Consider the following 23,756-nt stretch of genomic DNA (forward strand, 5'->3'; position numbering starts at 1 on the left):
GTGCATTGTGGGATGCTGGAGGACCAACAACGGAGCAAGAAAAAAATTAGCGCCCGGGCGGAGTAGCTTAGTTTAGGCCGCTTCAAAACTGTAGATATGGCGGAGGTGGACAAACAGGACGAAGAATTTCTTCATGTGCGTTTGCGGGAAGGTCGAAAGGAAAATGGCTATATTTTTGGTTTTTTCGAGGGCGATCTCAGAGAGTTTCTGGAGGAATACATGTCTTTGAATTTAAGCTGCTTTATTCTGTCAGAACGCCATAGCAAGGAGGATAACCACAAGCGTTATTCACCGACGGGTATGTAGACTTTACGGACCATGTAATTTAGCGATGTTCTCGATAAAAAAATGTAGCGGTATCGTGTAAACCAGATGTTTATGAACAAACTCGGGTGACACGAACTCACGGGTTGAGTGTGCAGTGTCAGCACAAACCATTCGGAGGATGGGGGTTTCAGCGCTAGGTGGCCGAAAATAATAATAATAATAAAATACCTCCCTCATCATGTTTTTTCTGATGTCAAGGATGATAAACTATTTTTTTTAGGCTCCCCCCCCCCCCCCAAAAAAAGTAGCCTACTGTTGCTTCTATCACCCAATGTGTGCAGGCTGTTTCTAGCAAGACAAAAAAAAAAAAAAAAAAACCTTCCTCACTTTTTTCTGATGTTAAGGATGATAAACTTTTTTTTAATAGTGAAACATTTTAAAATGTGCATTGTGTGTAAGCAGCCTTAGGAACAATTAGGCCCTATATTTAAAAAAAAAAAGTTTATCATCCTTGACATCCAAAAAAAAAAAAATAGATGGAGGGATTTTTATTATTTGTTTCATTAGAAACAGAACAAACAATATAGTAAGATTTTGAATTTGGAAAATTACCCTTGTAATATGAATTAACATAAGTTTATGGCACTCAGTTCATGTCATTCTCAAGGATTCACAGTCCTGGTTCTTTGTTGAAACTTGTGGTCATCAGCAAGAAAACACTCACTCATCTTCAACTGCTTATCCAAGATGACTGCAACTGGACAGGACGCCAGTCTGACGCAGGGCCACATATAGACAAACAAACATTCACATCCGCATGCACACCTACGGATAATTTAAAGTTTCCAACCCACCTAACCTGCATGTCTTTCGATGTGGGAGGAAGCCGGAGCACCCAGGAGGAACCCACACAAACATGGGGGAGAACAAGCAAAATCCACACAGAAAGGCCACAGGTGGGAATCGATCCCATGACCTTCTTGCTGTGAGGCAACAGTGCTGCCCTAAATGAACACAATGAAACAGAACATAGAATAACATGCATCTTCTCATAGGGACTATACACTTTTATACAATAGAAGTGTTGTCAAAATACAGAGAAATACTAAGTAAGAATTACAAAATAAAAAGAAGAAAGAAAATGCAAGAACTTCCTAGAAAGGAAGCAAAAGCTTGGGTATAATTCAAATAAGCAAGAAACGGGATATATCTCCACTGATCTTTCTAGCTATTTTGTTGGAGCAGCAAGACAAGCTGCACATAGAAGCGACAAGTTCCGAATTTCCGGTGTCAGGGACTCAGCACTCTCCTAGACTGAGCACCCCCTGCCTTCACTGCGTGTGCGTTATGTCAGAGCGTTAGCAGCGATTAACAGATTATCGCCTTGTTTCTGTTTAAAACTGACTTTATAGAATGATTTAAGAGGTTTTACTTTGTCGTCTGATGGTTAATAATCACATTATTCCCTTTGATTGGTTTGGGTGTAGAGTCACGCTCAGAGATTGAGACTCAGATATGCTGGTCTTGCACTCTGATCGGTCCCCAATCTGTTATTATGAAGAAATGAGGCGATAATCGGTGAATTGCTGCTGACGCGCTGAAATGAAGCATGTAGAGTGAAGGCAGGGGAGTGATCAGAAGGAGTGCTGAGTCCCTCACACCGGGCCCGGCTCGTTTTGGCCACAGCATACTCACCACCTAGTGGATGTGCTGGTTTAAGATGTGCTGGTTAAAAATGGTTTTTGCTGACACCCCATCCTCCGAATGATTGTGCTGACACTGCACACGCAACCTGTGAGTTAGTCTCACCCAACAAACTCACTTTTGCATTGCCGGTGTGAGGAGCTCAACACTCCCCCTTCTGAGCATTCCTCTTGCATCATTTTGGAGCTTCAGCAACGATTCACCGATTATTGCCTTGTTTCTGCTTCAAACTGCACTCCAGTCATCATCTATCTCAGCGCCAGGTCTCTGAAGCATTTGTACAACAATCATTTCCACATAAATTCAGCAATAATTCCTAATAAAAGATGGGGGGGGATCAGTGCCACAGCAGCACATCTGAGACTGACTCTCTGAGTCTGACTCTCTACCAAAGAAAGGGAATAATATTATTAACCATCAGATGACAAACTAAAACCTCTTAAATCATTCAAAAGTCAGTTTTAAGCAGAAACGAGGCAATAATCGCTGGTAACGCTCCGACATGACGAGACAGATCACGCTTAGTAGTGTTTAGTCTAGGAGAGCGCTGAGCCCCTGACACCGGAAAGGACAATTTGAATTAGAAGTGTCCAAAAATGGGTCTGGCATTCACTTTTAAAATAATTTTTTAGATCAACTAGGTTTAATTTTGCTTTCCTTTGGGTGTGGGGGCACTTGTATTAAATTTGACAGACAAATTTTTAGCAAGTACTAAATGTAGCAGTTTTTGCCCAACTTGTTTAAATCCTTAAAATTAGTAGCTGGTAACAACACAGGTTATCTAAAAAGGATCATTATTTTCTGTGTACCCTACCGGTTGGCTTTTTTTTTTTTTTTTTTTTTGATAAAATGTTTGTTTTCAGAATAAAATTGATGATTTAATTGTTTCTGTCAATTTTTAACATGCTCATATCACATATTGTTTACAATAGCACCGCCGGTCTGGGAGGACAAGAGGGGAAATGTTCCCATCTATTTTGAAGGTCGCCCTTTTCGGATTCTTGGGTTGCAGACATGGCATTGTTTGCATGGACCTCTCAAAGTAAGTATAATAATAAGTTTCTCACATACGTCACCTCTCGGAACATAGTCGTAGTATCCACTTTTTCCAAGTTTAAAAGGTCATCTTTTTCATTTGTCCCAATAGGACGCACGCGGTGGTAGCAAACCCAAGGAAGCCGGAGAGCGTGACTACAATGTGAAGAAGCGGTTGAGGAAACAAGGAAGTAGGAAATTGGAGTGCCCGGCCCAGATTCAAATCCGTGACGCGATGGTGTTTGAGGACTATGGAGTAGATGTCTCGAGTTGCAAAACGGAACACAGTATACGACTGGCAAAGGAAAAAATGGCCAAGAAATTAAAACAAGATTTACAGAATGGAGTACAAGGGCAAACAACCATACGTCATTACATTCGCATTCCACTATCCTCTATCCACAAAGGGCATCCCGTTGGCAAGACTGCAGGCATGAATCAGCATACAGAAAGTAGCGAACAGGACCCCCAAAAGAAAGCTGCGGGGAAAAAGGAGGAAGAAAAAGTGATTTTGATGCTACAAGGAGTGCTCCGGGAAAAAGTCAAGTGCATATCTGATTTGACATATCTTGTTCAAAATGTTAGTGTCCTTCAAAATGCTCTTGGTTCACTGGAAAATGTTGTCAAAGCTATGGATGATGCTCGTATTAAACAAGAAGGGCTCCCAGTTTGTCAAAGCCGAATTAAGCGGAAGCTGAAACTCCAAACTGTTGAATACCACAAAGTTTTCCATTCTAAGTTACCCCATCGCAAGCGATTCAGAAAGCAAAAGGGATCAAGGGAAACATTAGAAGCTGCAACCGAGGACTTTGAGCCGACAGTGAAGCATCACAGATCAGAAGTGCCCGATGTCTTCAGGGTAAGTATGTTGTTCGATTCTTGCCGATGCATCATTCAATACTTCCGCAAAGCTGGAAAACAGTAACTCGACTGGGTGTAACTCAACTTGTCTGTTTGTTGTCAACAGGCTGTTAACTCTGACAATAAAATTGTGAAAGATCTAGAATGTTCAGGGGATCAAGAAGATGTGATAGAAGTCACTGGGAATCCTGATACACTAGGTCCCAGTCATGTTACTAAGTAAGTAGCCTTTGGTAACATATTTCCACAGTGTCTTGTTTCTTTTTGTGTATGTGTGTTTTTATTTAGCTTTCATCCTCCATTTAGAAATGGTCTGGACAAAGATGATCACCCCACAGACATTGCCTTGTTCGATTTAAATTAATATGTTTGAGATACTGGGTGACTCACGCCAACTATACTAACTATAAAGTTAGAAATATGACTCATTTAAATTATCATCAAAGCTGATGTCTGATTTCACAGTTTCTAGTTAAATGTGTGTACATAACTGAAATAGTACAAGTAGGTATTAAAACACACAAGCACTCTTCCTTTATGATTAACACATAAATCTGTCCCTAATTTGTCTTTTTAAATACAACAAATGACATACCAGGGATGGCTTAAATTTGTTTATTAAAAGATTTTCTTTACATACTGATAAATACAGTCTCACAGAGCAGAGGCCTGATAGCAGGTGATAAGAAGAACAATGTGAAATCATATTTGAGTTAATGGCCTTTCAGGAGACCACCAGTACAGTCTATCAAAGGCTAATTATTTTAAAACTTGATGCTTCTGTCAGATAATACAGTTTACTTTGAAAGAAAGTTACAGCAAATAACTATTAATAGCATATCTGTGCAAAACAGAGAATCAGTTCCCAGAACCCAATATTTCAGCAGCTTTTACCGTCCTAATGTGAAACACCTCAGGGGCAATCATGATTCAAACATGAAATCAAACTTTTGGCCTTCCATCAGGCTGGCTGGGATGCATTTCTGGTGTGTAGGTTAGAAGAACAATCATGACCCACAAGTGCAGTACTGCCTGAGAAGAAACATTTTATCTATGTTAATTTGACTATTAATGACCATTAACCTTTGACCAAATAATAGACGCAAATAACTGCAATTCACCTCTCACATACTCACCATATACACAATGACAAAAAGTCTGGCTACAGGATATCGCCTCAAAAAGATTCCAAGCCTTATGCTAAAATGACAAATATGTTTATTACTGACAAAACTATCTCACAGGTGAAAACTGCAACATATTTAAAAAAAAAAACAATGTTTACCTGAAACGGTCAATGGTGCTGGCTGCCTTACGTACTTTTCCGTACACTCCTGAACGATCTTGGTCACTAAAAAGGAGCGGCATGTTTCTCTGACGTGCCCCTGAGAATTTACCACAAACAAACACTTTTTTGAAATCACCACCAAACAAATGGTATCAGAATAAATTTTAAAAGCTTAAAATTACCTAATACTTAAGATCTGCTCAAACTTTAATGTTTAGCTTTAATTTTACAGATGAGCTTTTTTTTTTAAAGTTTCCCATTACACAGAATATCATCCTGTTAAGGTAAATAAGATGGCCCTATCAACTTTTAATTTTCATAATTGCAGCACAAACATAGGTTTATTTTATGGTAATTTTCAATTCTGTGCCTTTATTCTTATAAGTTGAAATTGTGACTACAAGTCAACTCACAACAAATCACCAAGCTCAAAATAATGAAGAGTTCCAATGTAATAATAAAGCTGCTGAACAACACTGTTTCATAATCACGTTACATACTGTTGCACTTTGCTGTTTCTTGCATGTTCACTGCATTCCTGAGTTTGGCGGCAATAAACCCAGTTTACCTTCATTATTATTATTTTTAATAATGGTTTTATTTACTATTTAGCTGTGTATCTCATTCACTCAAGGTTTGTGCTTTTTAGCAATGGTGACTTACAAGCATGAGTTCAGCTTTGGGCATCTCACATAGCCAAAAAAAAAGTCTAAAATGAGTCATTTCAGCCTTAAATTTTGCATATAGGCTAGGATTTTTTTTTTCTTTTTTTTTTTTTTTAAATACAGGGTCACAGAAATGTGGGACTTTGAGGATGATTAACATTAAACCCCAAACATACTGAACTCTAAGAAGTAAATAAAAATGACTTTGGCAGTACCATAAAAAGTCTTTTTGATTCTGGTCTCAACAAAGCCTACCTGTTCCCTCTAGAGTGCTCATGTTGATGGTTGGACCTTCACTGTGTCCCCCCTGAACATCCTTCAGCTGCTGTTCCAGACGCTCCAGCTGAAAGACCAGAGAACTTTTTTCTGTTCCCAGAGCCTCCAGCATCGTCTGTTTCTGAATTAGTGTTTCAGTCAACTGGTGCAGCCGATTTTCTAGTTCAGTTTGGCTGCTGCTCAGAGTTTTGTTGGTCAACTGAAAGAGCAAATAACAGTAATAGTATGTAGTATTGGAAAACATCAAAGCTCTGGCTTTTTTTAAGCAAGTTAACAGGATCTACAATATTACCACATTCAAAATGTCCAATTAAAGTAAATGAATCAATAAAGTCTTTGAATAACTGCATGAATGTAAACTGACTTGGTTCCTGAGTTTTTGGATTTCATCTTCTCTGTCCTTGATTCGGCTCTGCAGCGTGATTTTGGCGCGGTGGTGCTCTTCCTCTAAATACTGCATTTCCTGTGATTAAAAAAAAAACATCTCTTAATTTAGCAACTTAAGTCATGGCACAATAACATTTACAATCGAGAAAATCATTGACGTAATTTTCTATTGCAGCTACTTCAGAAAATGAGAACTTCTTCTCACATGTTTATAGCGGTCCACCTCAGCCTCCATGTCCTGCTTAGCTTTGTTTTGTAAAAGTTGTTGCTCCTGTAACTGCACTTGTTGTTCTCGCCATGTTTCTGCCTCTGTCAGTGCCTGATTCTCCAAATCCTAAGACAAAAACACATTTGACCTGCATATTAATGTCATGCATACAGTACTTACAATGTGAACTTTTCTTTATTATGACTTTAATCAATATGGCATATTATGGTGGTCCTCTACAGCAGGGGTTTTCAAAGTGTGGGACAATGAGCACCCCTCAGAGAACAAATGAACAGCTGTTACCCCCGACACACACACACAATTTCAACATCTTTGTGTGTTTTTTTTTTAATTCTTTTACACGTTAACCACATTTTAAATATATTTTTGTGTTTTTAAGGAACTGTCTATGCATTTACACATTTTACAGCCTTTGTAAACATTTTAAACATAGTTTTAAAGAACTTTCTATTCGTTCACACATTTTACACCCTTTTCCAACATTTTAAATGTGTTTTTAAAAAACTTTCTAGTCTTTTATTTTTACCTTTGTCATATTTTTAAACATTGTTTTTTTTAACATTTAAACATCTGTGTTTTTAAATGTCTTTGATATAACGCACACATTTTAACATAAATATTAAACTTTTATACATATTTAGTCTCTCATCTAGTCTCATCTCTTGTTTAGTGGGAGCAATGAGTCTAAGTCATTGACGTGCACAGGTGGCTGATGGAGGGATACAGTGTGGAAAGGAGCAAATGAAGACTGTCCTCTACTTTCTTCTTTTTTTTGGTTGCCCCAAACTCTGCCTTCTCACTGGCAGATTTATGCACTAAAAATGTATCCATTTTGCTCCTGGCATATTAGCTAACAATGTTTTCTTTTTCCTGTATCGAAATAAAATGTTTGCAACATTTTATTTCGATGCAACTATTCTAATCACTGCTGCATGCAGGGTGGAAATTGCAATGGTTGAGCATATTAGCACAAACCAGCAATAATAATTGTACCTATCACCTCCCTAGTCATAAAAGCACAGCAGTGACTGTACTTTTTAAGGACCCTGAGGAGATCCAATGTGCCCCAGCCATTGCGTCTGTCCTTTTACAAATGCTCCACTGAGAGCATTTTGATGCATGACATGCTGGTGTGGTTAAGCAGCTGCAGTGTGTCGGACAAGAAGGCGCTGGACAGAGTAGTTAAGTCTGCTCAAAACATTATTAAGTGTGATCTCCCGCCTCTCATAGATATTTACAAAACAAGATCCTTGCACCGGGCAAGAGGGATAATACAGGCTCCATCTCAGAAGACGGAGGAGCGGGTTCAAAATGCGGAGGACGCCATTACGGAGATGATAAAGTTACAAATGAAGTTGGAGGATAAGTTAATAGACTTGGAGAGCCGTAGAATGAGAGAGAATGTGCGTATTTATGGTGTAACCGAGACGGCAGAGAAGGACTTTCCAACAATGAGTGACTTTGTGGAGAAGCTGCTGCGTGAGGGTCTGGAGCTGTCCCAGGAGGAGGCAGACATACGCATAGAACGAGCACACCGCTCTCTGGCCCCACCACCACCAGAAGACGCACCCCCACGCTCTATTGTTGTGAAATTCCTCAGCTTTAGGACCAAAGAATTTGTGCTCCGTAAGGCATGGCAGAAAAGAGGATTTACCTGGAATGGTAAACAAATAAATTTGGATCATGACTATCCCCCCCTCATCCTGAAGAAACGAAGAGAATATGCAGAGGTGCGTAAGATTTTGAAGGAGCAGAAGATCCCTTTCCAGACTCTCTTTCCAGCCAGGCTGAGGGTGAACTACACTGACGAAACTAAAATCTACAACACAGTGGAAGAAGCTACTGCGGATATGTCCAGTAGAGGCTATGCAGTGAATGTTGTCAAATCACCAGAAACGGCACTGGAGCAACTGAAGCAGCTGACCTGGAGGAGAGTCAGAGGAGCAGAACGCAGAACAGCAAACAGGAGGCGGGATCCTGGCTACAAGGAGAAACTCAGAGCCTTCAAGAGGACCTCGCCTTCACCTTCTGGAAATTGAGGTTTACCCACATTGTTTATGTTGTTTGAAAATAACTATATGGTTTTATGGTGTGTTATATATAAATAAGTAAGGGTTTTTTGGGGGCACTTTTTCCAGCTGAGCCTCAGCTACTAAGGGCTTCCTTCACCAACTGATGGGGAAATTTCCTTTTGAAGCTAAGCAGGGTCCACTCCCTGGACCCCAACCTTGGAAGTCAAGACTACCTCAGTTAATTTTTGTTTTTTTTGTTACTGTTATCTGTTCACATGTTCTATGTTCAGTGTTTACAAGGGTGTGCAGGGTGCCTATTAAACATGTTATATCTATACTATAACTTAGATGAGTAGCAGATCAGTAAAATTGATGTCAATAAACATTAACGGTTTACATAATCCGGTGAAAAGGTGGAGAGCCCTTTCTAAATTTAAGAGATAAAGCCCAAATTGTTTTGATGCAGGAATCACATCTATCCGATAGCGAACATGCAAAACTGAATAAGCTTGGTTTTAAACATGTTTTCTATTCTTCTCACAGTTCGGGGAGGTGAAGAGGTGTGGCTGTCTTGGTGTCTGGTCTTTTAAACGTGTATATTCCCCCAGGCAGTGATTGGTCCGTGTACAAGCAGATCTTAGCTTTAACAACAAGGAGTCAGGGAACTTTAATATATGGAGGAGACTTTAATATTACTTTAAATGCCAAATTGGACTCATCAAATGGAAAAGGTGATACCAGGAATATTGGAAAACGAATGATACATCTTATGGACGAATTAGGATTAGTTGATGTGTGGAGAGACTGTCATCAAGTGGATAGAGAATATACGCATTACTCTTACGCACACAAAGTCTATTCAAGGTTGGACTATATTCTCATGTTCAAAAATGATCTCTTTAGCTTACAGATGTGTGAAATAGGTCCCTGTACAATCTCAGACCACGATCCAGTTTATGCTGACATTTGCTTGAACAGGAAGGATAAGTCTACTTTGTGGAGGTTGAATACTAATATTTTAAATTATTCAAATATTAAAGAGTGTTTGGGAAAAGAAATAGGGGAGTATCTAGAACATAATGATAAGGAAGAAGTGTCATCTGGGATACTTTGGGACGCATTGAAAGCAGTTGTTAGAGGGAAGATAATTAGTATCACATCTCATCTGAAAAAAGCAAACCTGCAAAAACGCCAGCATTGAGAAGACAAGCTGTTAGATCTGCAACACCAACATTCAAGGTCTCTGAGTGATAATGTTAAATCTGAGTTAATGAAGGTGAAAAAAGAAAGAGGATTTAAATAATATTGACATACAAAAGAAACTTCTATTTATCAAACAACAATATTATGAGGTAGGGGGAAAATCACTAAAACTTCTCGCTTATAAGCTTAGGAAACAGCAGGCAGAGAGGACTACCCACAAAATAAAGAACCCCTCTAATGACCAAACAGAAACTGAACAGGGAAGAATAAAACAATGTTTTCAGGAGTACTATGAAAAACTATACTCTCAACCTCAGGTAGACAACGAACAGGATGTCAACGCCTTTTTATCTGGACTTGATTTGCCAAGTGACGGAGGAACAAAATAAAAATTACTGTCCACAATAACTAAAGAAGAAATCTCAGCAATCAAAAGACTAAAGGGAGGGAAAATGGCTGGGGCCGATGGATTTGGCCCAGAATGGTACAAAATAATGCAGGATTATTTGGTTCCTACGTTACTGAAAACTTTTAATTGGGTGATGGAAAAGAAGATAGTCCCTGCTTCATGGACGGAAGCAATAATCTCGATAATACCAAAAGAAGGGAAGGATAGATTACAATGTAATAATTATCGACCAATTAGTGTTTTAAACATAGATTATAAGCTGTTCACCTCTATCATGTCAAGGAGACTAGAAACTATTCTACCAGGGTTAATACACAACGATCAGACGGGTTTCATTAAACATAGACAAACTCAGGACAACATTAGGAGGGTTCTACACATAATGAGGGAGGTTCATAAGCAAAAACTGGAGACCTTGATATTGAGCTTAGATGTGGAAAAAGCATTTGACTCAGTGAGGTGGTCCTTTTTATATAAGGTGCTTGGAAAATTTGGTTTCGATAAATCTGTAATTGATGTGATTTCAAGTTTATACAACAAACCAACAGCCAGAATAAAAATTAATGGAGACCTCATTGACTCATTCATACTAGAGCGCGGGACTCGTCAGGGGTGTGGCATCTCGCTCCTCCTCTTCACCTTGTTTATCGAACCATTGAGCCAGTGGATCAGGCAGAGAACAGATAACGGGAGTGAGGACATTGGAAGGGGAGCAGAAGTTGGCACTTTTTGCGGATGATTTGTTACTGACTTTATCCCACCCCACACAGGTTGTTCCAAAGATCATTAATTTATTATTAGAATATGGTTCATTATCGGGGTACAAGGTTAACGTAAATAAAACACAGGCACTAACTCTAAATTATGTCCCACCAGAAGCAATCAAGGAACATTATAGATGGAAGTGGGATGCGGTCAGTATCAAATACCTAGGAGTGGTATTGCATCAAGACTTGGATAAAATGTTTGAGGCTAACTATGGTCCTCTGAATATATCACTAAAGTCTGATATGCAAAGGTGGAACACCATACCTTTCTTGGATCTACACTCTAGGATCGAGTCAATTAGATTAAATATTCTTCCCCGAATGCTCTATCTGTTCCAATGTTTACCAATTCTAATACCTAAAAAACAATTCGCAGAGTGGGATAAAATGTTGGCAAAATATATTTGGAAAGGGGAAAAGGCCAGAGTCAAATACAAAACTTTGCAATTAAAGAAGGAGAGGGGAGGTAGAGGTGTTCCATGTTTGTGTGAATACTATTGTGCGGCCCAGTTAAGACCATTAATTTGTTTGTATTCTCCGTTTTACACCGCAGGATGGAAAGAGGTAGAGGGCACTACAGTTGGAGGAATACCAGTCAAAGCTTAGCCGACATCAAACTGCAAAATAAAATCCGCATTACAGAGGAACCTATATCACATGTAATGATATCGGCTTGCAATGAAGTAATTAAAATATGTGGTCTGGAGAATGCTTCTAAAATACTAAGATGGTGTGCATATGACTCAGATTTTACCCCAAATCAAAAAGATGGACGCTTTAAAAGTTGGATTTTAAATTGGCTGACTGATTACTATTCATTTGTTCATAAGGGGGCGCTAAATTCATTTGAAACCTTGCAAGGGAAACATGGTTTAGGCTCAGTTGATTTCTTTAGGTATCTTCAGATCAGGCACTATTTTAATCAGGACCTTAAAATAAATTTGAATGACCTGGAATTTGTGGAAGCATTTATATCATTAACTACTAAAATGGGGGCACAAAAACAAAAAATTGTATCCAAGCTATACAACAGCATCTTGCGGTGTAAAAGGGACAACACACTTTATGTTAAAGACAGGTGAGAAAAAGAAGGTAATCTGAAAATCACAGAAGAATGTTGGGAACAGACATGTGAGACACAATGGGTTACGACTGGGTCCAGTGTATGGCGTGAATTTTGCTGGAAAAATGTCATGAGATTTTTTTGTCACCCCTGCACAGAAGTGATATCGAGGAACTGGTGATATTTGTTGGAGATGTGGCGGGGTGTGGAGCCAACCATTTCCACATTTTCTGGGACTGTCGAGTCATTCATCAGTATTGGATTAGGATTCATGAACATATACAGAATGTGTTTGCACTTGTTTTTCCATTTAATTTTGAAACCTTGTACTTGAGTAACATAACAGTAGATAAACTGGACTCTAAAGACAAGAAACTGTTGTATATTTTACTGGCAGCAAGTAAAAAGGCTCTAACGAGGAGATGGCTCAAACCTGAACCACCAACAATTGAGGACTGGATAAACGTGCACGAAATTTACACAATGGAAAAACTGTCTCTCTCTCAAAGTGCAGAGAGACGCTTTCTATAGAATCTGGTCAAAGTGGACGGAATATGTTAAACCAGTGAGATCTGATTTTTTTCTGAAAACTGCTACTTTGATAATGAGTGCTCATGAATGTAACTATTTATGTGGATGTTGTAAAGATGTTGCTGTATTATGGCTTCCCCGCCACCCGCACACGAACTTTTGGTTTGGTTAAAAAAAGTTAAAAAGGGTAAAGCAAAAATATTGTATTGAAAGTATTATAATTTTGTCATTGAAGTGTAAATTTTATGTTGCTTTACGATAAAAGTTCAATTAAAAAAAAAAATACAGGCTCCATCTCATCCGGCTCATTCATTGTTCACCCTTATGCCCTCTGGGAGGAGCTATAGGGTTTTAAAGGGGCAGACAACCAAACTGATGAACAGTTTTTTCCCTTGGGCAAGAGGAGCCCTGAGTTCATTGTAGTCCATGTCTATTGTGTGTGTGCAATATTTTTAATGTCTTAATTTGTTACTCTTAAATGGGTGAGTGTTATTTTTGCCATTGTGGAGTTGCTTTTCAATTTCGTTGCACACGTGCAATGACAATAAAGATTTTTTCTGATTCTGAATTCTGATTCTGTTCACAAATGAAAATAACAATCCTTTCTCCTTTAACTGACCATACAGGGACTATAAAAAAAATATTACACTGTCCACCTGTTTGGTGAAAACAAACAGTCACGGGGAGTGGCGTTTGATTCCAATCTTTGCCTCCAGGAACTGGTGTCGATGCCACTCAGCAACTTGCAGCATGTACTGAAGCCACTGTTCATCTTTCGTTAGGATCTGATTGTAATCCTGGATAAGTGCAACTCCTCGCTCAGCAAAATCATTGACAGCAGCAATGTTATCCAGGACCTGCTGTGATGACTGGAATGATGGGTCATCCTCCCACTTGAGGGACCCTTGATGAGGAAGTCCATGTTAACGTTGAATGCCTCAAAATGCGATCTGAGGCACATGTAACAAAATCTTCCACTAATGAACTAATGTATCCAGTCCATAACTCAAAATGTCACTCGCATGTCACAAAAAACAGGGCCCAATTTATTTTTACCCCAAAAAATAACGCAATGCCAAAATACCCTTGGCCGTATGAGCCCTGTGGTCTTTATAATTTGCAGTTTAATTCATTATTAAGATCCCGTTGTCTTACATACAGTTTGTACATGTTCAATAAAGCCCCTCTATTAATCAGTCAATCAAAAACAATATTTACGTGTTAACAGCGTCTGCAGGAGGGTTTGTGTGTACACGAGCTTTTGACAAAAGCGGAAGTTATGCAAATCAAAGAATATTTGTAGATCACCCTCTGTGCTTTTGCTGGTATTAATGAGACAAATTTAACTCCATAGGAAGTTAGTGGGAGTTAGCGTGCACGCTAACACCGCAAAATGTGTTATCAGGTTCCAAAAAGAGCATTTCCAGTTTTAGAAGTGTTTATTTGTCGCTATCTTTTACATAATATATGACAAACAGGATATACTTACACACAACTGAAACAGTTTTGCAGCTAGCTACCAGTCTGTGACATCACCATGCTAACGTCCGTGAAGTAAGTTCAGCTGCGTTTTCAGTTTTAGAAATATTTATTTCTCGCTAGCTTTTATGACATATATGAAAGATATGCATATAAACACAAAGCAAAGTGGTTTTGAAGAGACCAGCCAGTGATGTCACTGTGCAGCTCTATTCTCATTGGCTGTCATCTCCCGCCACTCAAAAACAGCAGAACAGAGTCAAACAGAATGTGGCATTTTAACCTCTTAAGATACCTCTTAAAATATGTCAAGGTTAGCGATCTTTGAACTTGTCCAAGGTTTGAGGTCCAAGAATGTTCCCTGTGAATCTGAATACTGTGGCAATAATAGAAATGGATTTACGCTGAACACAGATGGACAGACGCCAGGTCTTCGCAATACCCAATGGCCATATGTTGGCCCCAGGTAACAAAAAAGCACCTTGAAAAAGTTGAAGTTTGTTTTCGGGACCACCCTAACGGTACATTTTAATGACAGAGAAAGAACACAGCATTAGTTTTGAGTCTACAACCCCTGGCAATAATTATGGAATCACCGGCCTCGGAGGATGTTCATTCAGTTGTTTAATTTTGTAGAAAAAAAGCACATCACAGACATGACACAAAACTAAAGTCATTTCAAATGGCAACTTACTGGCTTTAAGAAACACTATAAGAAATCAGGAAAAAAATTGTGGCAGTCAGTAACGGTTACTTTTTTTTAGATCAAGCAGAGGGAAAAAATATGGAATCACTCAATTCTGAGGAATAAATTATGGAATCACCCTGTAAATTTTCATCCCCAAAACTAACACCTGCATCAAATCGGATATGCTTGTAGTCTGCATCTAAAAAGGAGTGATCACACCTTGGAGAGCTGTTGCACCAAGTGGACTGACATGAATCATGGCTCCAACACGAGAGATGTCAATTGAAACAAAGGAGAGGATTATCAAACTCTTAAAAGAGGGTAAATCATCACGCAATGTTGCAAAAGATGTTGGTTGTTCACAGTCAGCTGTGTCTAAACTCTGGACCAAATACAAACATGGGAAGGTTGTTAAAGGCAAACATACTGGTAGACCAAGGAAGACATCAAAGCGTCAAGACAGAAACTTAAAGCAATATGTCTCAAAAAATCGAAAATGCACAACAAAACAAATGAGGAACGAATGGGAGGAAACTGGAGTCAACGTCTGTGACCGAACTGTAAGAAACCGCCTAAAGGAAATGGGATTTACATACAGAAAAGCTAAACGAAAGCCATCATTAACACCTAAACAGAAAAAAACAAGGTTACAATGGGCTAAGGAAAAGCAATCATGGACTATGGATGACTGGATGAAAGTCTTATTAAGTGATGAATCTCGAATCTGCATTGGGCAAGGTGCTGATGCTGTAACTTTTGTTTGGTGCTGTTCCAATGAGATTTATAATGATGACTGCCTGAAGAGAACATGTAAATTTCCACAGTCATTGATGATATGGGGCTGCATGTCAGGTAAAGGCACTGGGGAGATGGCTGTCATTACATCATCAATAAATGCACAAGTTTACGTTGATATTTTGGACACTTTTCTTATCCCATCAATTGAAAGGATGTTTGCGGATGATGAAATAATTTTTCAAGATGATAATGCATCTTGCCATAGAGCAAAAACTGTGAAAACATTCCTTGCAAAAAGACACAGGGTCAATGTCATGGCCTGCAAATAGTCCAGATCTTAATCCAATTGAAAATCTTTGGTGGAAGTTGAAGAAAATGGTCCATGACAAGGCTCCAACCTGCAAAGCTGATCTGGCAACAGCAATCAGAGAAAGTTGGAGCCAGATTGATGAAGAGTACTGTTTGTTACTCATTAAGTCCATGCCTCAGAGACTGCAAGCTGTTATAAAAGCCAGAGGTGGTGCAACAAAATACTAGTGATGTGTTGGAGCGTTCTTTTGTTTTTCATGATTCCATAATTTTTTCCTCAGAATTGAGTGATTCCATATTTTTTCCCTCTGCTTGATCTAAAAAAGTAACCGTTACTGACTGCCACAATTTTTTTTCCTCATTTCTTATAGTGTTTCTTAAAGCCAGAAAGTTGCCATTTGAAATGACTTTAGTTTTGTGTCATGTCTGTGATCTGCTTTTTTTCTACAAAATTAAACAACTGAATGAACATCCTCCGAGGCCGGTGATTCCATAATTTTTGCCAGGGGTTGTACACCTGGTTTTGTAGATGACACTGAAGACTCAACTGTTCCTTGTGCTGTGAGTCAGGAAATGTTAAGGGAATCCCCAATGACATAATAGGAAAACCCGCAACAATAAAAACAAATAGCTGTTTTTGATGATGAATCCTGTGTGGCTCAAAGGCCTAAAGTGCATCCATTTTATGGCACAAAAGACTATGCAGCAGTGTAATACCTAACCAAAATAAAGAGCAGGTACATCTCTTGACATTTGTATTTTGGAAAAAAGATGGAAGTGATGAAGAGAGAATGTCTGTGGGCCTCTTGAATGCTGTGTAATGCATAAATGACGTAACCCTCTGAGATGATTATGTCATGATAAGCTGATGAAAAAGCAAACATATATCATCTATAATACCTCAACATATAAACTGATACCCACTTGCTGTATAATACTTGGTTGTTTATACTATACTGCATGTTAAAATAATGTGAATGTCAATTTTGAAGTTACTTATTTGAATACTTGAAAAGAAAAGCTGACAGAAGGAGAAAAGAAATGCTTCCTGCCAGGAAACACCACAACTTGTGAATTTTAGTCGAATTAGATATGAAAATGGGGAGGGGGGTTATATTACAAATTCAAGCAGTTTGACCAAAAAGTCATGTTCTTCATGAAAACATGATGTTTATTATTATTATTAGGAACTTGTTCCTGCAGCTGGTCTACGAGGTCTGTCCGTAAAGTATAGGTCCTTTTTATTTTTTTTCAAAAACTATATAGATTTCATTCATATGTTTTTACGTCAGACATGCTTGAACCCTCGTGCGCATGCGTGAGTTTTTCCACGCCTGTCGGTGACGTCATTCGCCTGTGAGCACTCCTTGTGGGAGGAGTCGTCCAGCCCCTCGTCGGAATTCCTTTGAGAAGTTGCTGAGAGACTGGCGCTTTGTTTGATCAAACTTTTCTAAACCTGTGAGACACATCGAAGTGGACATGGTTCGAAAAATTAAGCTGGTCTTCTGTGAAAATTTTAACAGCTGATGAGAGATTTTGAGGTGATTCTGTCGCTTTAAGGACTTTTCACGGTGCGAGACGTCGCGCAGCGCTCTCAGGCGGCGTCATCAGCCTGTTTCAAGCTTAAAACCTCCACATTTCTGGCTCTGTTGATCCAGGACGTCGTGAGAGAACAGAGAAGTTTCAGAAGAAGTCGGTTTCAGCATTTTATCCGGATATTCCACTGTTAAAGGAGATTTTTTTAATGAAAGACGTGCGGGCGGATTGCAGCGTCGGGACGCAGCCGCCGCGACGCTCCGCCACAGGAAAAACACCTCTGTTGGAAGCCTTGAGGACAAGTTGGAATATCTCCAGCTGATAAACAATTTCTCATATACTCACTCCACTGAAAGCCATCAAAAGCCAACTGGATTTTAACAAATGGTTATCAACACGGAGGTGTTTTTTCCTGTGCCGCCGCGTCGCGTCGGCTGCGTCCCGACGCGCGGACCCGTCCGCACGTCTTTCATTAAAAAAATCTCCTTTAACAGTGGAATATCAAGATAAAATGCTGAAACCGACTTCTTCTGAAACGTCTCTGTTCTCTCACGACGTCCTGGATCAATAGAGCCTGAAATGTGGAGGTTTTAAGCTTGAAACAGGCTGATGACGCCGCCTGAGAGCGCTGAGTGACGTCTCGCACCATGAAAAGTCCTTAAAGCGACAGAATCACCTCAAAATCTCTCATCAGCTGTTAAAATTTTCACTGAAAACCAGCTTAATTTTTCGAACCATGTCCACTTCGATGTGTCTCACAGGTTTAGAAAAAAATTTGATCAAACAAAGCGCCAGTCTCTCAGCAACTTCTCAGACAAAGGAATTCCGACGAGGGGCTGGACGACTCCTCCCACAAAGAGTGCTCACAGGCGAATGACGTCACCGACAGGCATGGAAAAACTCACGCATGCGCACGAGGGTTCAAGCATGTCTGACGTAAAAACATATGAATGAAATCCATATAGTTTTTGAAAAAAATAAAAAGGACCTATACTTTATGGACAGCCCTCGTATATGTAGCTGACATGTCCAGATAAACTTTGACAGTGCAGTCATTGCCGCACAGAGAGACCTGCAGCTAAATGTCCATTTTGCCTTGATTTAAAGTGTCTCACCTGTATCTCTGATCGAAGGGACTGTACTTGGCCCTGTAGTTTTTGGATTTCCTCCTTGTGCAGCTCCTTCTCATGACGCAGTTCCTCCAGCTCCAGTACCATGGTCCCGTTGCCACCTAAAGTGTCCAGACCAGATCCCTCCTTCAAACTGCTGATCAGCTTTTCTTTAGACTGTAGGCACATTTAAAAACATTGTAACACAAAGTATAAAACTCTATGCTTGGTTTCCAAAAATCAACTGTGATTTCAAAAGCTTAATCTCAACAATAACTGCTCATAGAAACAGCTTGGTTTACCTGCAGGATGCGTGAAGCTTTGTGCTTGTAGTCTTGTAGCTCCTGCTTCATAGTCTCTGCTGCAACTTTGGCACTTTTCAGTTGCTGCTGGAAGTCGTCACCTCTGAGCTTTTCTTCTCCAATGCGTCGCTCTGCTGCAGTCACAGTTTCTGCAAGGGTCTGTCTCTCAGCCTCCAATTTGGACAGGCGGCCAGTATACTCATTCTACACAAGAAATAAGAATTAAAAAGTTCTATTTCTGCATTTAGTCCAATGACTTTTTGACCTTTACGTCAAGACAAAACTGTTTGGAGGTATGCAGACAGTTATATCTTTTAATAACTTTGGGGCAGGCAATCACAACAACAGCTAAATATGAAGAGGAAAATTTTTCTTCATCATATTCAGGTGTTGTCCAACTTCAGCAGCTGCATGCTTCAAAGGCTGTTAACTGTTGGCCATTTAGGTCATAAGCGGCGCAGCTATGCCGTCCCAATTCAAAGGGTGCTCATGAAGCCTTTCCCTCGCAAATTAAGATAGATCAGGGCAATCCTTCATGGCCCAAACAATCCCATGAGTCATTGTGCAAGTCCCCCAAGACAAAACGTTAGGTTATTAAAAACACACACACACACACACACACACACACACACACACACACACACACACACACACAACATTTTAGACTGCATATTTACAATTATAAATAAAATTGTTAAGTACTGAGAAATTATTGCTAAACGATGGGTTACACCTGTTACGCTAGTAGGAGATAGAAGGTAGGGGTGGGGAAACGTAATGAAGCAACAGCAAAATGCTCCCAGGGCTAGACAATTTAATTTCAGAATGGTTTGTTCCAGCCTCTGCTGTGTCTGAAGCCTGAAGAGATTCATGGGACAGAGTCCTTGGAAGGGTGCACACGATGAATTGGAACATAGTCACAGTGAATGACATTGCATCCACCTGTATCTGCCGATAGCTGTCCTGTTCCCTCCGCAGAGCCAGTTCAGCCTCCCTCAGTCTCTCTTGCATCGTCTCCAGAGCTTGGGAATGCATGCTGCTGCCTTCTGTATGGTCTTGCATAATTCTAAAAACAGAATTGGTAAAATCTATTATACGATTCATGCATAAACTTTAGCAAATCTGTAACAAGGGCGCAGTGTACCTTGACTTTTCTTTCTGCACTTCCTCTAGGGTAGCATTTCGGGACTTGAGAAGCTGATCAGCTTCATCAAGTCTGATTTTCAGCACTGCAAGTTGACTATCTTTAGCAGAGAGGGCTTCTGTCAGGTCATCAACCCGTGACTGAAGTTCCCGTAACGCCCGGTCTGTTTTAGACTGATCTGAGTTCCATTTGTCTGTACGTAGACGAGCTTGGTTCAGTTCTAGAGGAGGGAACCAAATTAAACCAGTACAGTGGGAACTGTAGACAACCATCTTTCATGTTACACATTCACTGAGCACATCTACCTTCCTGCAGGTCTTTTGCTCTCTGTATGACCGAAGTCATCTCCTGATTGAGGGAAGACACTTCACTGCGCAGAAGTTGGTTTTCCAGGCGCAGGCTGGACAGGATCTGGCTCTGTGGCTCCTCTGTGGAAGGAGGGTCCTGCCTGCTGATCTCCTGAGCAACAGTTGATCCCAAGTCTGTGTTCTCTTGTTCATCTGTGGTGGCTGAAACAGCCAGGGCAAAGAAATGAGGGAGAAATATGTTTGCAGTTATGGATCGTTTGTGTTGTACAACTTTTCAACGCATGCAGGGCAATGTATGCGACCTAAAAGTGTACAATGTCCATTAGACCTGTTCAAAATGTCAAATGTTACAAAATCTTTTGGGCCACATGTTGTTCTTGTTCTACTAATAAATTAAAAGATCTGTGCCAAATTTTATTGTAATCGGACATTGTTTCGGGGTCCCCCTCAAAGCAACAATTTTCCACAAACAAGCAAAAAGGGGAGACAACTTCCAGTAATGTTCTCCTCTGGGTAACCAATCACCCACCACTTTTTGCAATTAGAAGCCATCACATGTACCTGTAAAAGAAAAATAATGGCATCCGAGTCTTCTCCCGTTAGGGTGACGTTGCCTTGCCAACAGAGGGAGAGGAAAATGTGTCACTCTGGGGGACCTCTAAATCTTATCTGATTGAGTTCAAATTTGGTCTGCACCTATAAAACCCCAAGTGGAACAAAAACAACATGTGGCCTGACATCTCTCACAGCTTTTATTTTTTCACTGTAGAATATGAACAGCCCTAATGTCCACGGTTGTGTTTGGAAAACTGCATCGTGCACCTTTTGTCTGTTGCATCACATCATCACCGCTTCATGATGAAGTGCAGCAGAAAAGTACATAAAGTATCATACTGTTTGTATTTCTTAGTGATTGATTTAACTGAGGTCCAAGAGATATTCAATTGCTTATCCATTATCAATTTGCTAACATGTCTAGAGAAAACTGGCTGTAAAAGTGATAATTTGTATGAACAAAATTCCAATACTTTGTTCGTCCAATACTCATGGCCACAGAAAATGAAAGTCTACACTTCAGTAACATCTTGATTGTTTCATATCAACTTCACTGTGGTGATGTAGACACACACACACACACACACACACAAAAAAAAAACGTGACACTCTCCTAGTACTTATGCACCTGTCTACTGCTCATGTAACCAGGAAGTAATTGTCTAATGAGTCGTCATCAGTAACGACCATTGTGATAATGGCTGACGGGATTCTTTTTTTGGCAACGTAGAATCTTGATATGAATGTAGTTAGCTTTTCATTAGTGGGTCAACAGAATTCCATACACACCTCCACCACCTCTAACAGCAGCATTCTTTGTACTGGTAACTGTATTTTCATGTAAAGGACAAGTACGAGAAAATCCAAAGATAATTGCTGATTTTCATTCAATAATAAAAGTATTTTTAAAAAGTGATTAAATATGACCAAATTTTCACACGCATGTGTGTATGTATTATGGCTGCAACGAACAACTGTTTTCATCATTACTTAATCTACTGATTATCTTCTCAATTAATTGATTAGTTATTTAATTCAATTAATCAACTATTCAATTAACTGATTAGTAGTATGAGCCATAAAACATAAGAAAATTAGGAAAATTGCTGATCAGCGTCTTCCAAACCCTTAAATTGCTTTTGTCCAAAAACCAAGATATTTAGTTCACTGTCTGAAAGGAGTAAGGAAATTAGCAATGAGACCAGAGAATATTTATATTTAGAAGCTGAAATCAGAGAATGCAGGCTAAAACATTCTCAAATGAATTGAGTATAAAAATAGTTGGCAGTTAATTTAATTATTCATTGCCATTTTAAACAGACATTAATTTTGCAGTTTATGAAAGTTATAGTTCAAATGTCCCTTTCTGCATCACAGACCCAAGTTATCGTGTGCTATTGTCAACAATTATACAATTAAAAAAAATCCTTCAGTTTTTTTATTTATTACAACTTTCAATGTTTGAGAAATGGACCAACAAATGGCAATGAAAATACCACCTTTCTGTGTCTGGCTTGTAACAGAAGACATACCTTGGCATTGCTCTTGAGCAGAGCTTTCTTCTGACATTTTGGTGCTGTGAGCAGACAGTGAGCTGAGACTGGAGGCCTGGGACACACCACGGGTTGAGGGGGGTGTGGATGGGGTTGAAGGGATTGTACAAGAAGTGGTAGAAAGGAAAAGTGGCGGGCTTTGGGCCTCGGTGACAGGAACTGCCACATTTACAAGTTCTCTTCTTGAATCTTTCCGGACACTGGCTGGGGTGTCTGAGCTGTTCAAAAAGTCAAACAGCATGTCATCATTCACATCTTGCTCATTCTTTGTTGGTCTCACAAACCCAGAAGATGCCTTGGCAGGAACGTTGGCTGAGTTGGCGGGGTTAGTCGACACGTTGGCTGTACCAGCCAACAGCGTAGCGTTGGATTTCCTGATGTTGCTGGCTGCTGCGGAGATGTAACTCGGGCCATCATGGGAGGATATGCAAGCACCTACATCTGTCTTGTATTCTGCAGTGTTGTATGCAGTTTTGACAGTGAAGTCTCCTTCATAAGATGACGTAAAGGAGGTCGTTTGTGTCTGGTTTTTGTTCAGGGCTGTGGCAGCTCCTTGGTCCACTTTATTCAGGAAGTCCTCAGCTTTGCCAGCCAAATCAGCAAACCATGACATTTTGGATCCTATTTGCAGAAAGAAGACAAGGAATTTGCGGATGTTGAACCAAGAGTACTACTGTGAACAACAGTCATTTAGACAACAGAAGGACGTACAGGAATTATGGCTGAACAAGTTTATAACAATAATTAACCAGTAGGAAGCAGCCTTGGACACAGATGACTCTAGCTAGCATGCTAAGCCAAAGCCTAAAAAAGTGTCCCCTGCTTATTTCTGATTTGAATACATGGGAACAAATCATTCGAACAGTTTGCCAATGATTGTGACGTACAGACTGTAACATTATAAAGCGAACTTGAAACATCTCTGATAAGGCTAACAGGTTAGCTGGCTGCTACAAACAGCTCACTTTAAACCTACCGTTTAAAACAACGTCCAAACTCCTAAATTTGTCAAGTCACCAGGCTATCGCCGAGGTATATCAGTTTAACGTGAACGAAGAACAAAGTTTGGAAAGCCGCAGCCAAATGTCATTATTTGTCAACACAGGAGCTTCTCACTACGTGGCCAGGGAAGTACTGCAGCAAGGACCCCACAACAGAGCGTCCTCTGCAAAGCCTGATCAAAAAGACAAAAAGTGCTTCTTCCTTTACAATCTTTAGTATTAAACATTTAACATGTTAACGTTTTAAAGAATGTTGCAAGTTGTGCAGGCGCAAAGGTCGAGAATTAACTCTCCTGTATGTAGATTGCAGAGGAGAAGCTAAAAATACTTATTACCA

The 23,756-nt window shown here is 39.8% G+C and overlaps 3 protein-coding genes across 4 annotated transcripts; 2 read left to right on the top strand and 1 right to left on the bottom strand.

Moving 5' to 3' along the window:
• Positions 1-20,361, top strand: LOC117532223. Of its 2 annotated transcripts, none has more exons than XM_034195532.1 (5): positions 1-298; positions 2,904-3,013; positions 3,119-3,865; positions 3,974-4,086; positions 6,089-6,339. In XM_034195532.1, the coding sequence occupies exons 1-5, from the start codon at positions 97-99 to the stop codon at positions 6,129-6,131; spliced, it is 1,215 nt and encodes a 404-aa protein (XP_034051423.1). In that variant the 5' UTR covers positions 1-96; the 3' UTR covers positions 6,132-6,339. The 2 variants fall into 2 exon arrangements, with proteins under 2 accessions (XP_034051423.1, XP_034051424.1); XM_034195533.1 differs by lacking the exon at positions 6,089-6,339 and adding an exon at positions 20,032-20,361 and having other exon boundaries at positions 2-298.
• Positions 4,467-23,577, bottom strand: golga5 (golgin A5). The gene is made up of 13 exons (XM_034195531.1): positions 23,395-23,577; positions 22,398-23,039; positions 20,308-20,511; positions 20,003-20,222; positions 19,801-19,924; positions 18,859-19,062; positions 18,563-18,733; positions 6,689-6,817; positions 6,461-6,559; positions 6,076-6,295; positions 5,153-5,252; positions 5,004-5,067; positions 4,467-4,899 (listed from the first exon to the last, which is right to left on the bottom strand). Exons 2-13 carry the CDS (start codon positions 23,029-23,031, stop codon positions 4,810-4,812), a joined length of 2,259 nt encoding a protein of 752 aa, XP_034051422.1. The 5' UTR covers positions 23,032-23,039; positions 23,395-23,577; the 3' UTR covers positions 4,467-4,809.
• On the top strand, positions 8,008-13,133 carry LOC117532224. Its single transcript, XM_034195534.1, has 2 exons — positions 8,008-8,752; positions 12,325-13,133. The coding sequence occupies exon 1, from the start codon at positions 8,047-8,049 to the stop codon at positions 8,749-8,751; it is 705 nt and encodes a 234-aa protein (XP_034051425.1). The 5' UTR covers positions 8,008-8,046; the 3' UTR covers position 8,752; positions 12,325-13,133.
• Positions 23,578-23,756: the final 179 nt, after the last annotated feature.

Source organism: Thalassophryne amazonica, chromosome 19 (genome assembly GCF_902500255.1).
Source record: "Thalassophryne amazonica chromosome 19, fThaAma1.1, whole genome shotgun sequence".
Classification (NCBI taxonomy): domain Eukaryota; kingdom Metazoa; phylum Chordata; class Actinopteri; order Batrachoidiformes; family Batrachoididae; genus Thalassophryne; species Thalassophryne amazonica.

What these genes read in the sequence shown, in the direction of transcription:
- LOC117532223 (XM_034195532.1), top strand. Translation starts at nt 97, where the DNA reads ATGGCGGAGGTGGACAAACAGGACGAAGAATTTCTTCATGTGCGTTTG. An exon ending in CAAGCGTTATTCACCGACGG is followed by an intron (nt 299 to 2,903) that starts GTATGTAGACTT and finishes TGTTTACAATAG; the next exon opens with CACCGCCGGTCTGGGAGGAC. An exon ending in GTTTGCATGGACCTCTCAAA is followed by an intron (nt 3,014 to 3,118) that starts GTAAGTATAATA and finishes TTGTCCCAATAG; the next exon opens with GACGCACGCGGTGGTAGCAA.
- LOC117532224 (XM_034195534.1), top strand. Translation starts at nt 8,047, where the DNA reads ATGATAAAGTTACAAATGAAGTTGGAGGATAAGTTAATAGACTTGGAG.
- golga5 (XM_034195531.1), bottom strand. Translation starts at nt 23,031, where the DNA reads ATGTCATGGTTTGCTGATTTGGCTGGCAAAGCTGAGGACTTCCTGAAT. An exon ending in CCCTTCGATCAGAGATACAG is followed by an intron (nt 6,818 to 18,562) that starts GTGAGACACTTT and finishes TTTTTGTCTTAG; the next exon opens with GATTTGGAGAATCAGGCACT. An exon ending in TTTTTGTCATTGTGTATATG is followed by an intron (nt 4,900 to 5,003) that starts GTGAGTATGTGA and finishes GTTTCTTCTCAG; the next exon opens with GCAGTACTGCACTTGTGGGT.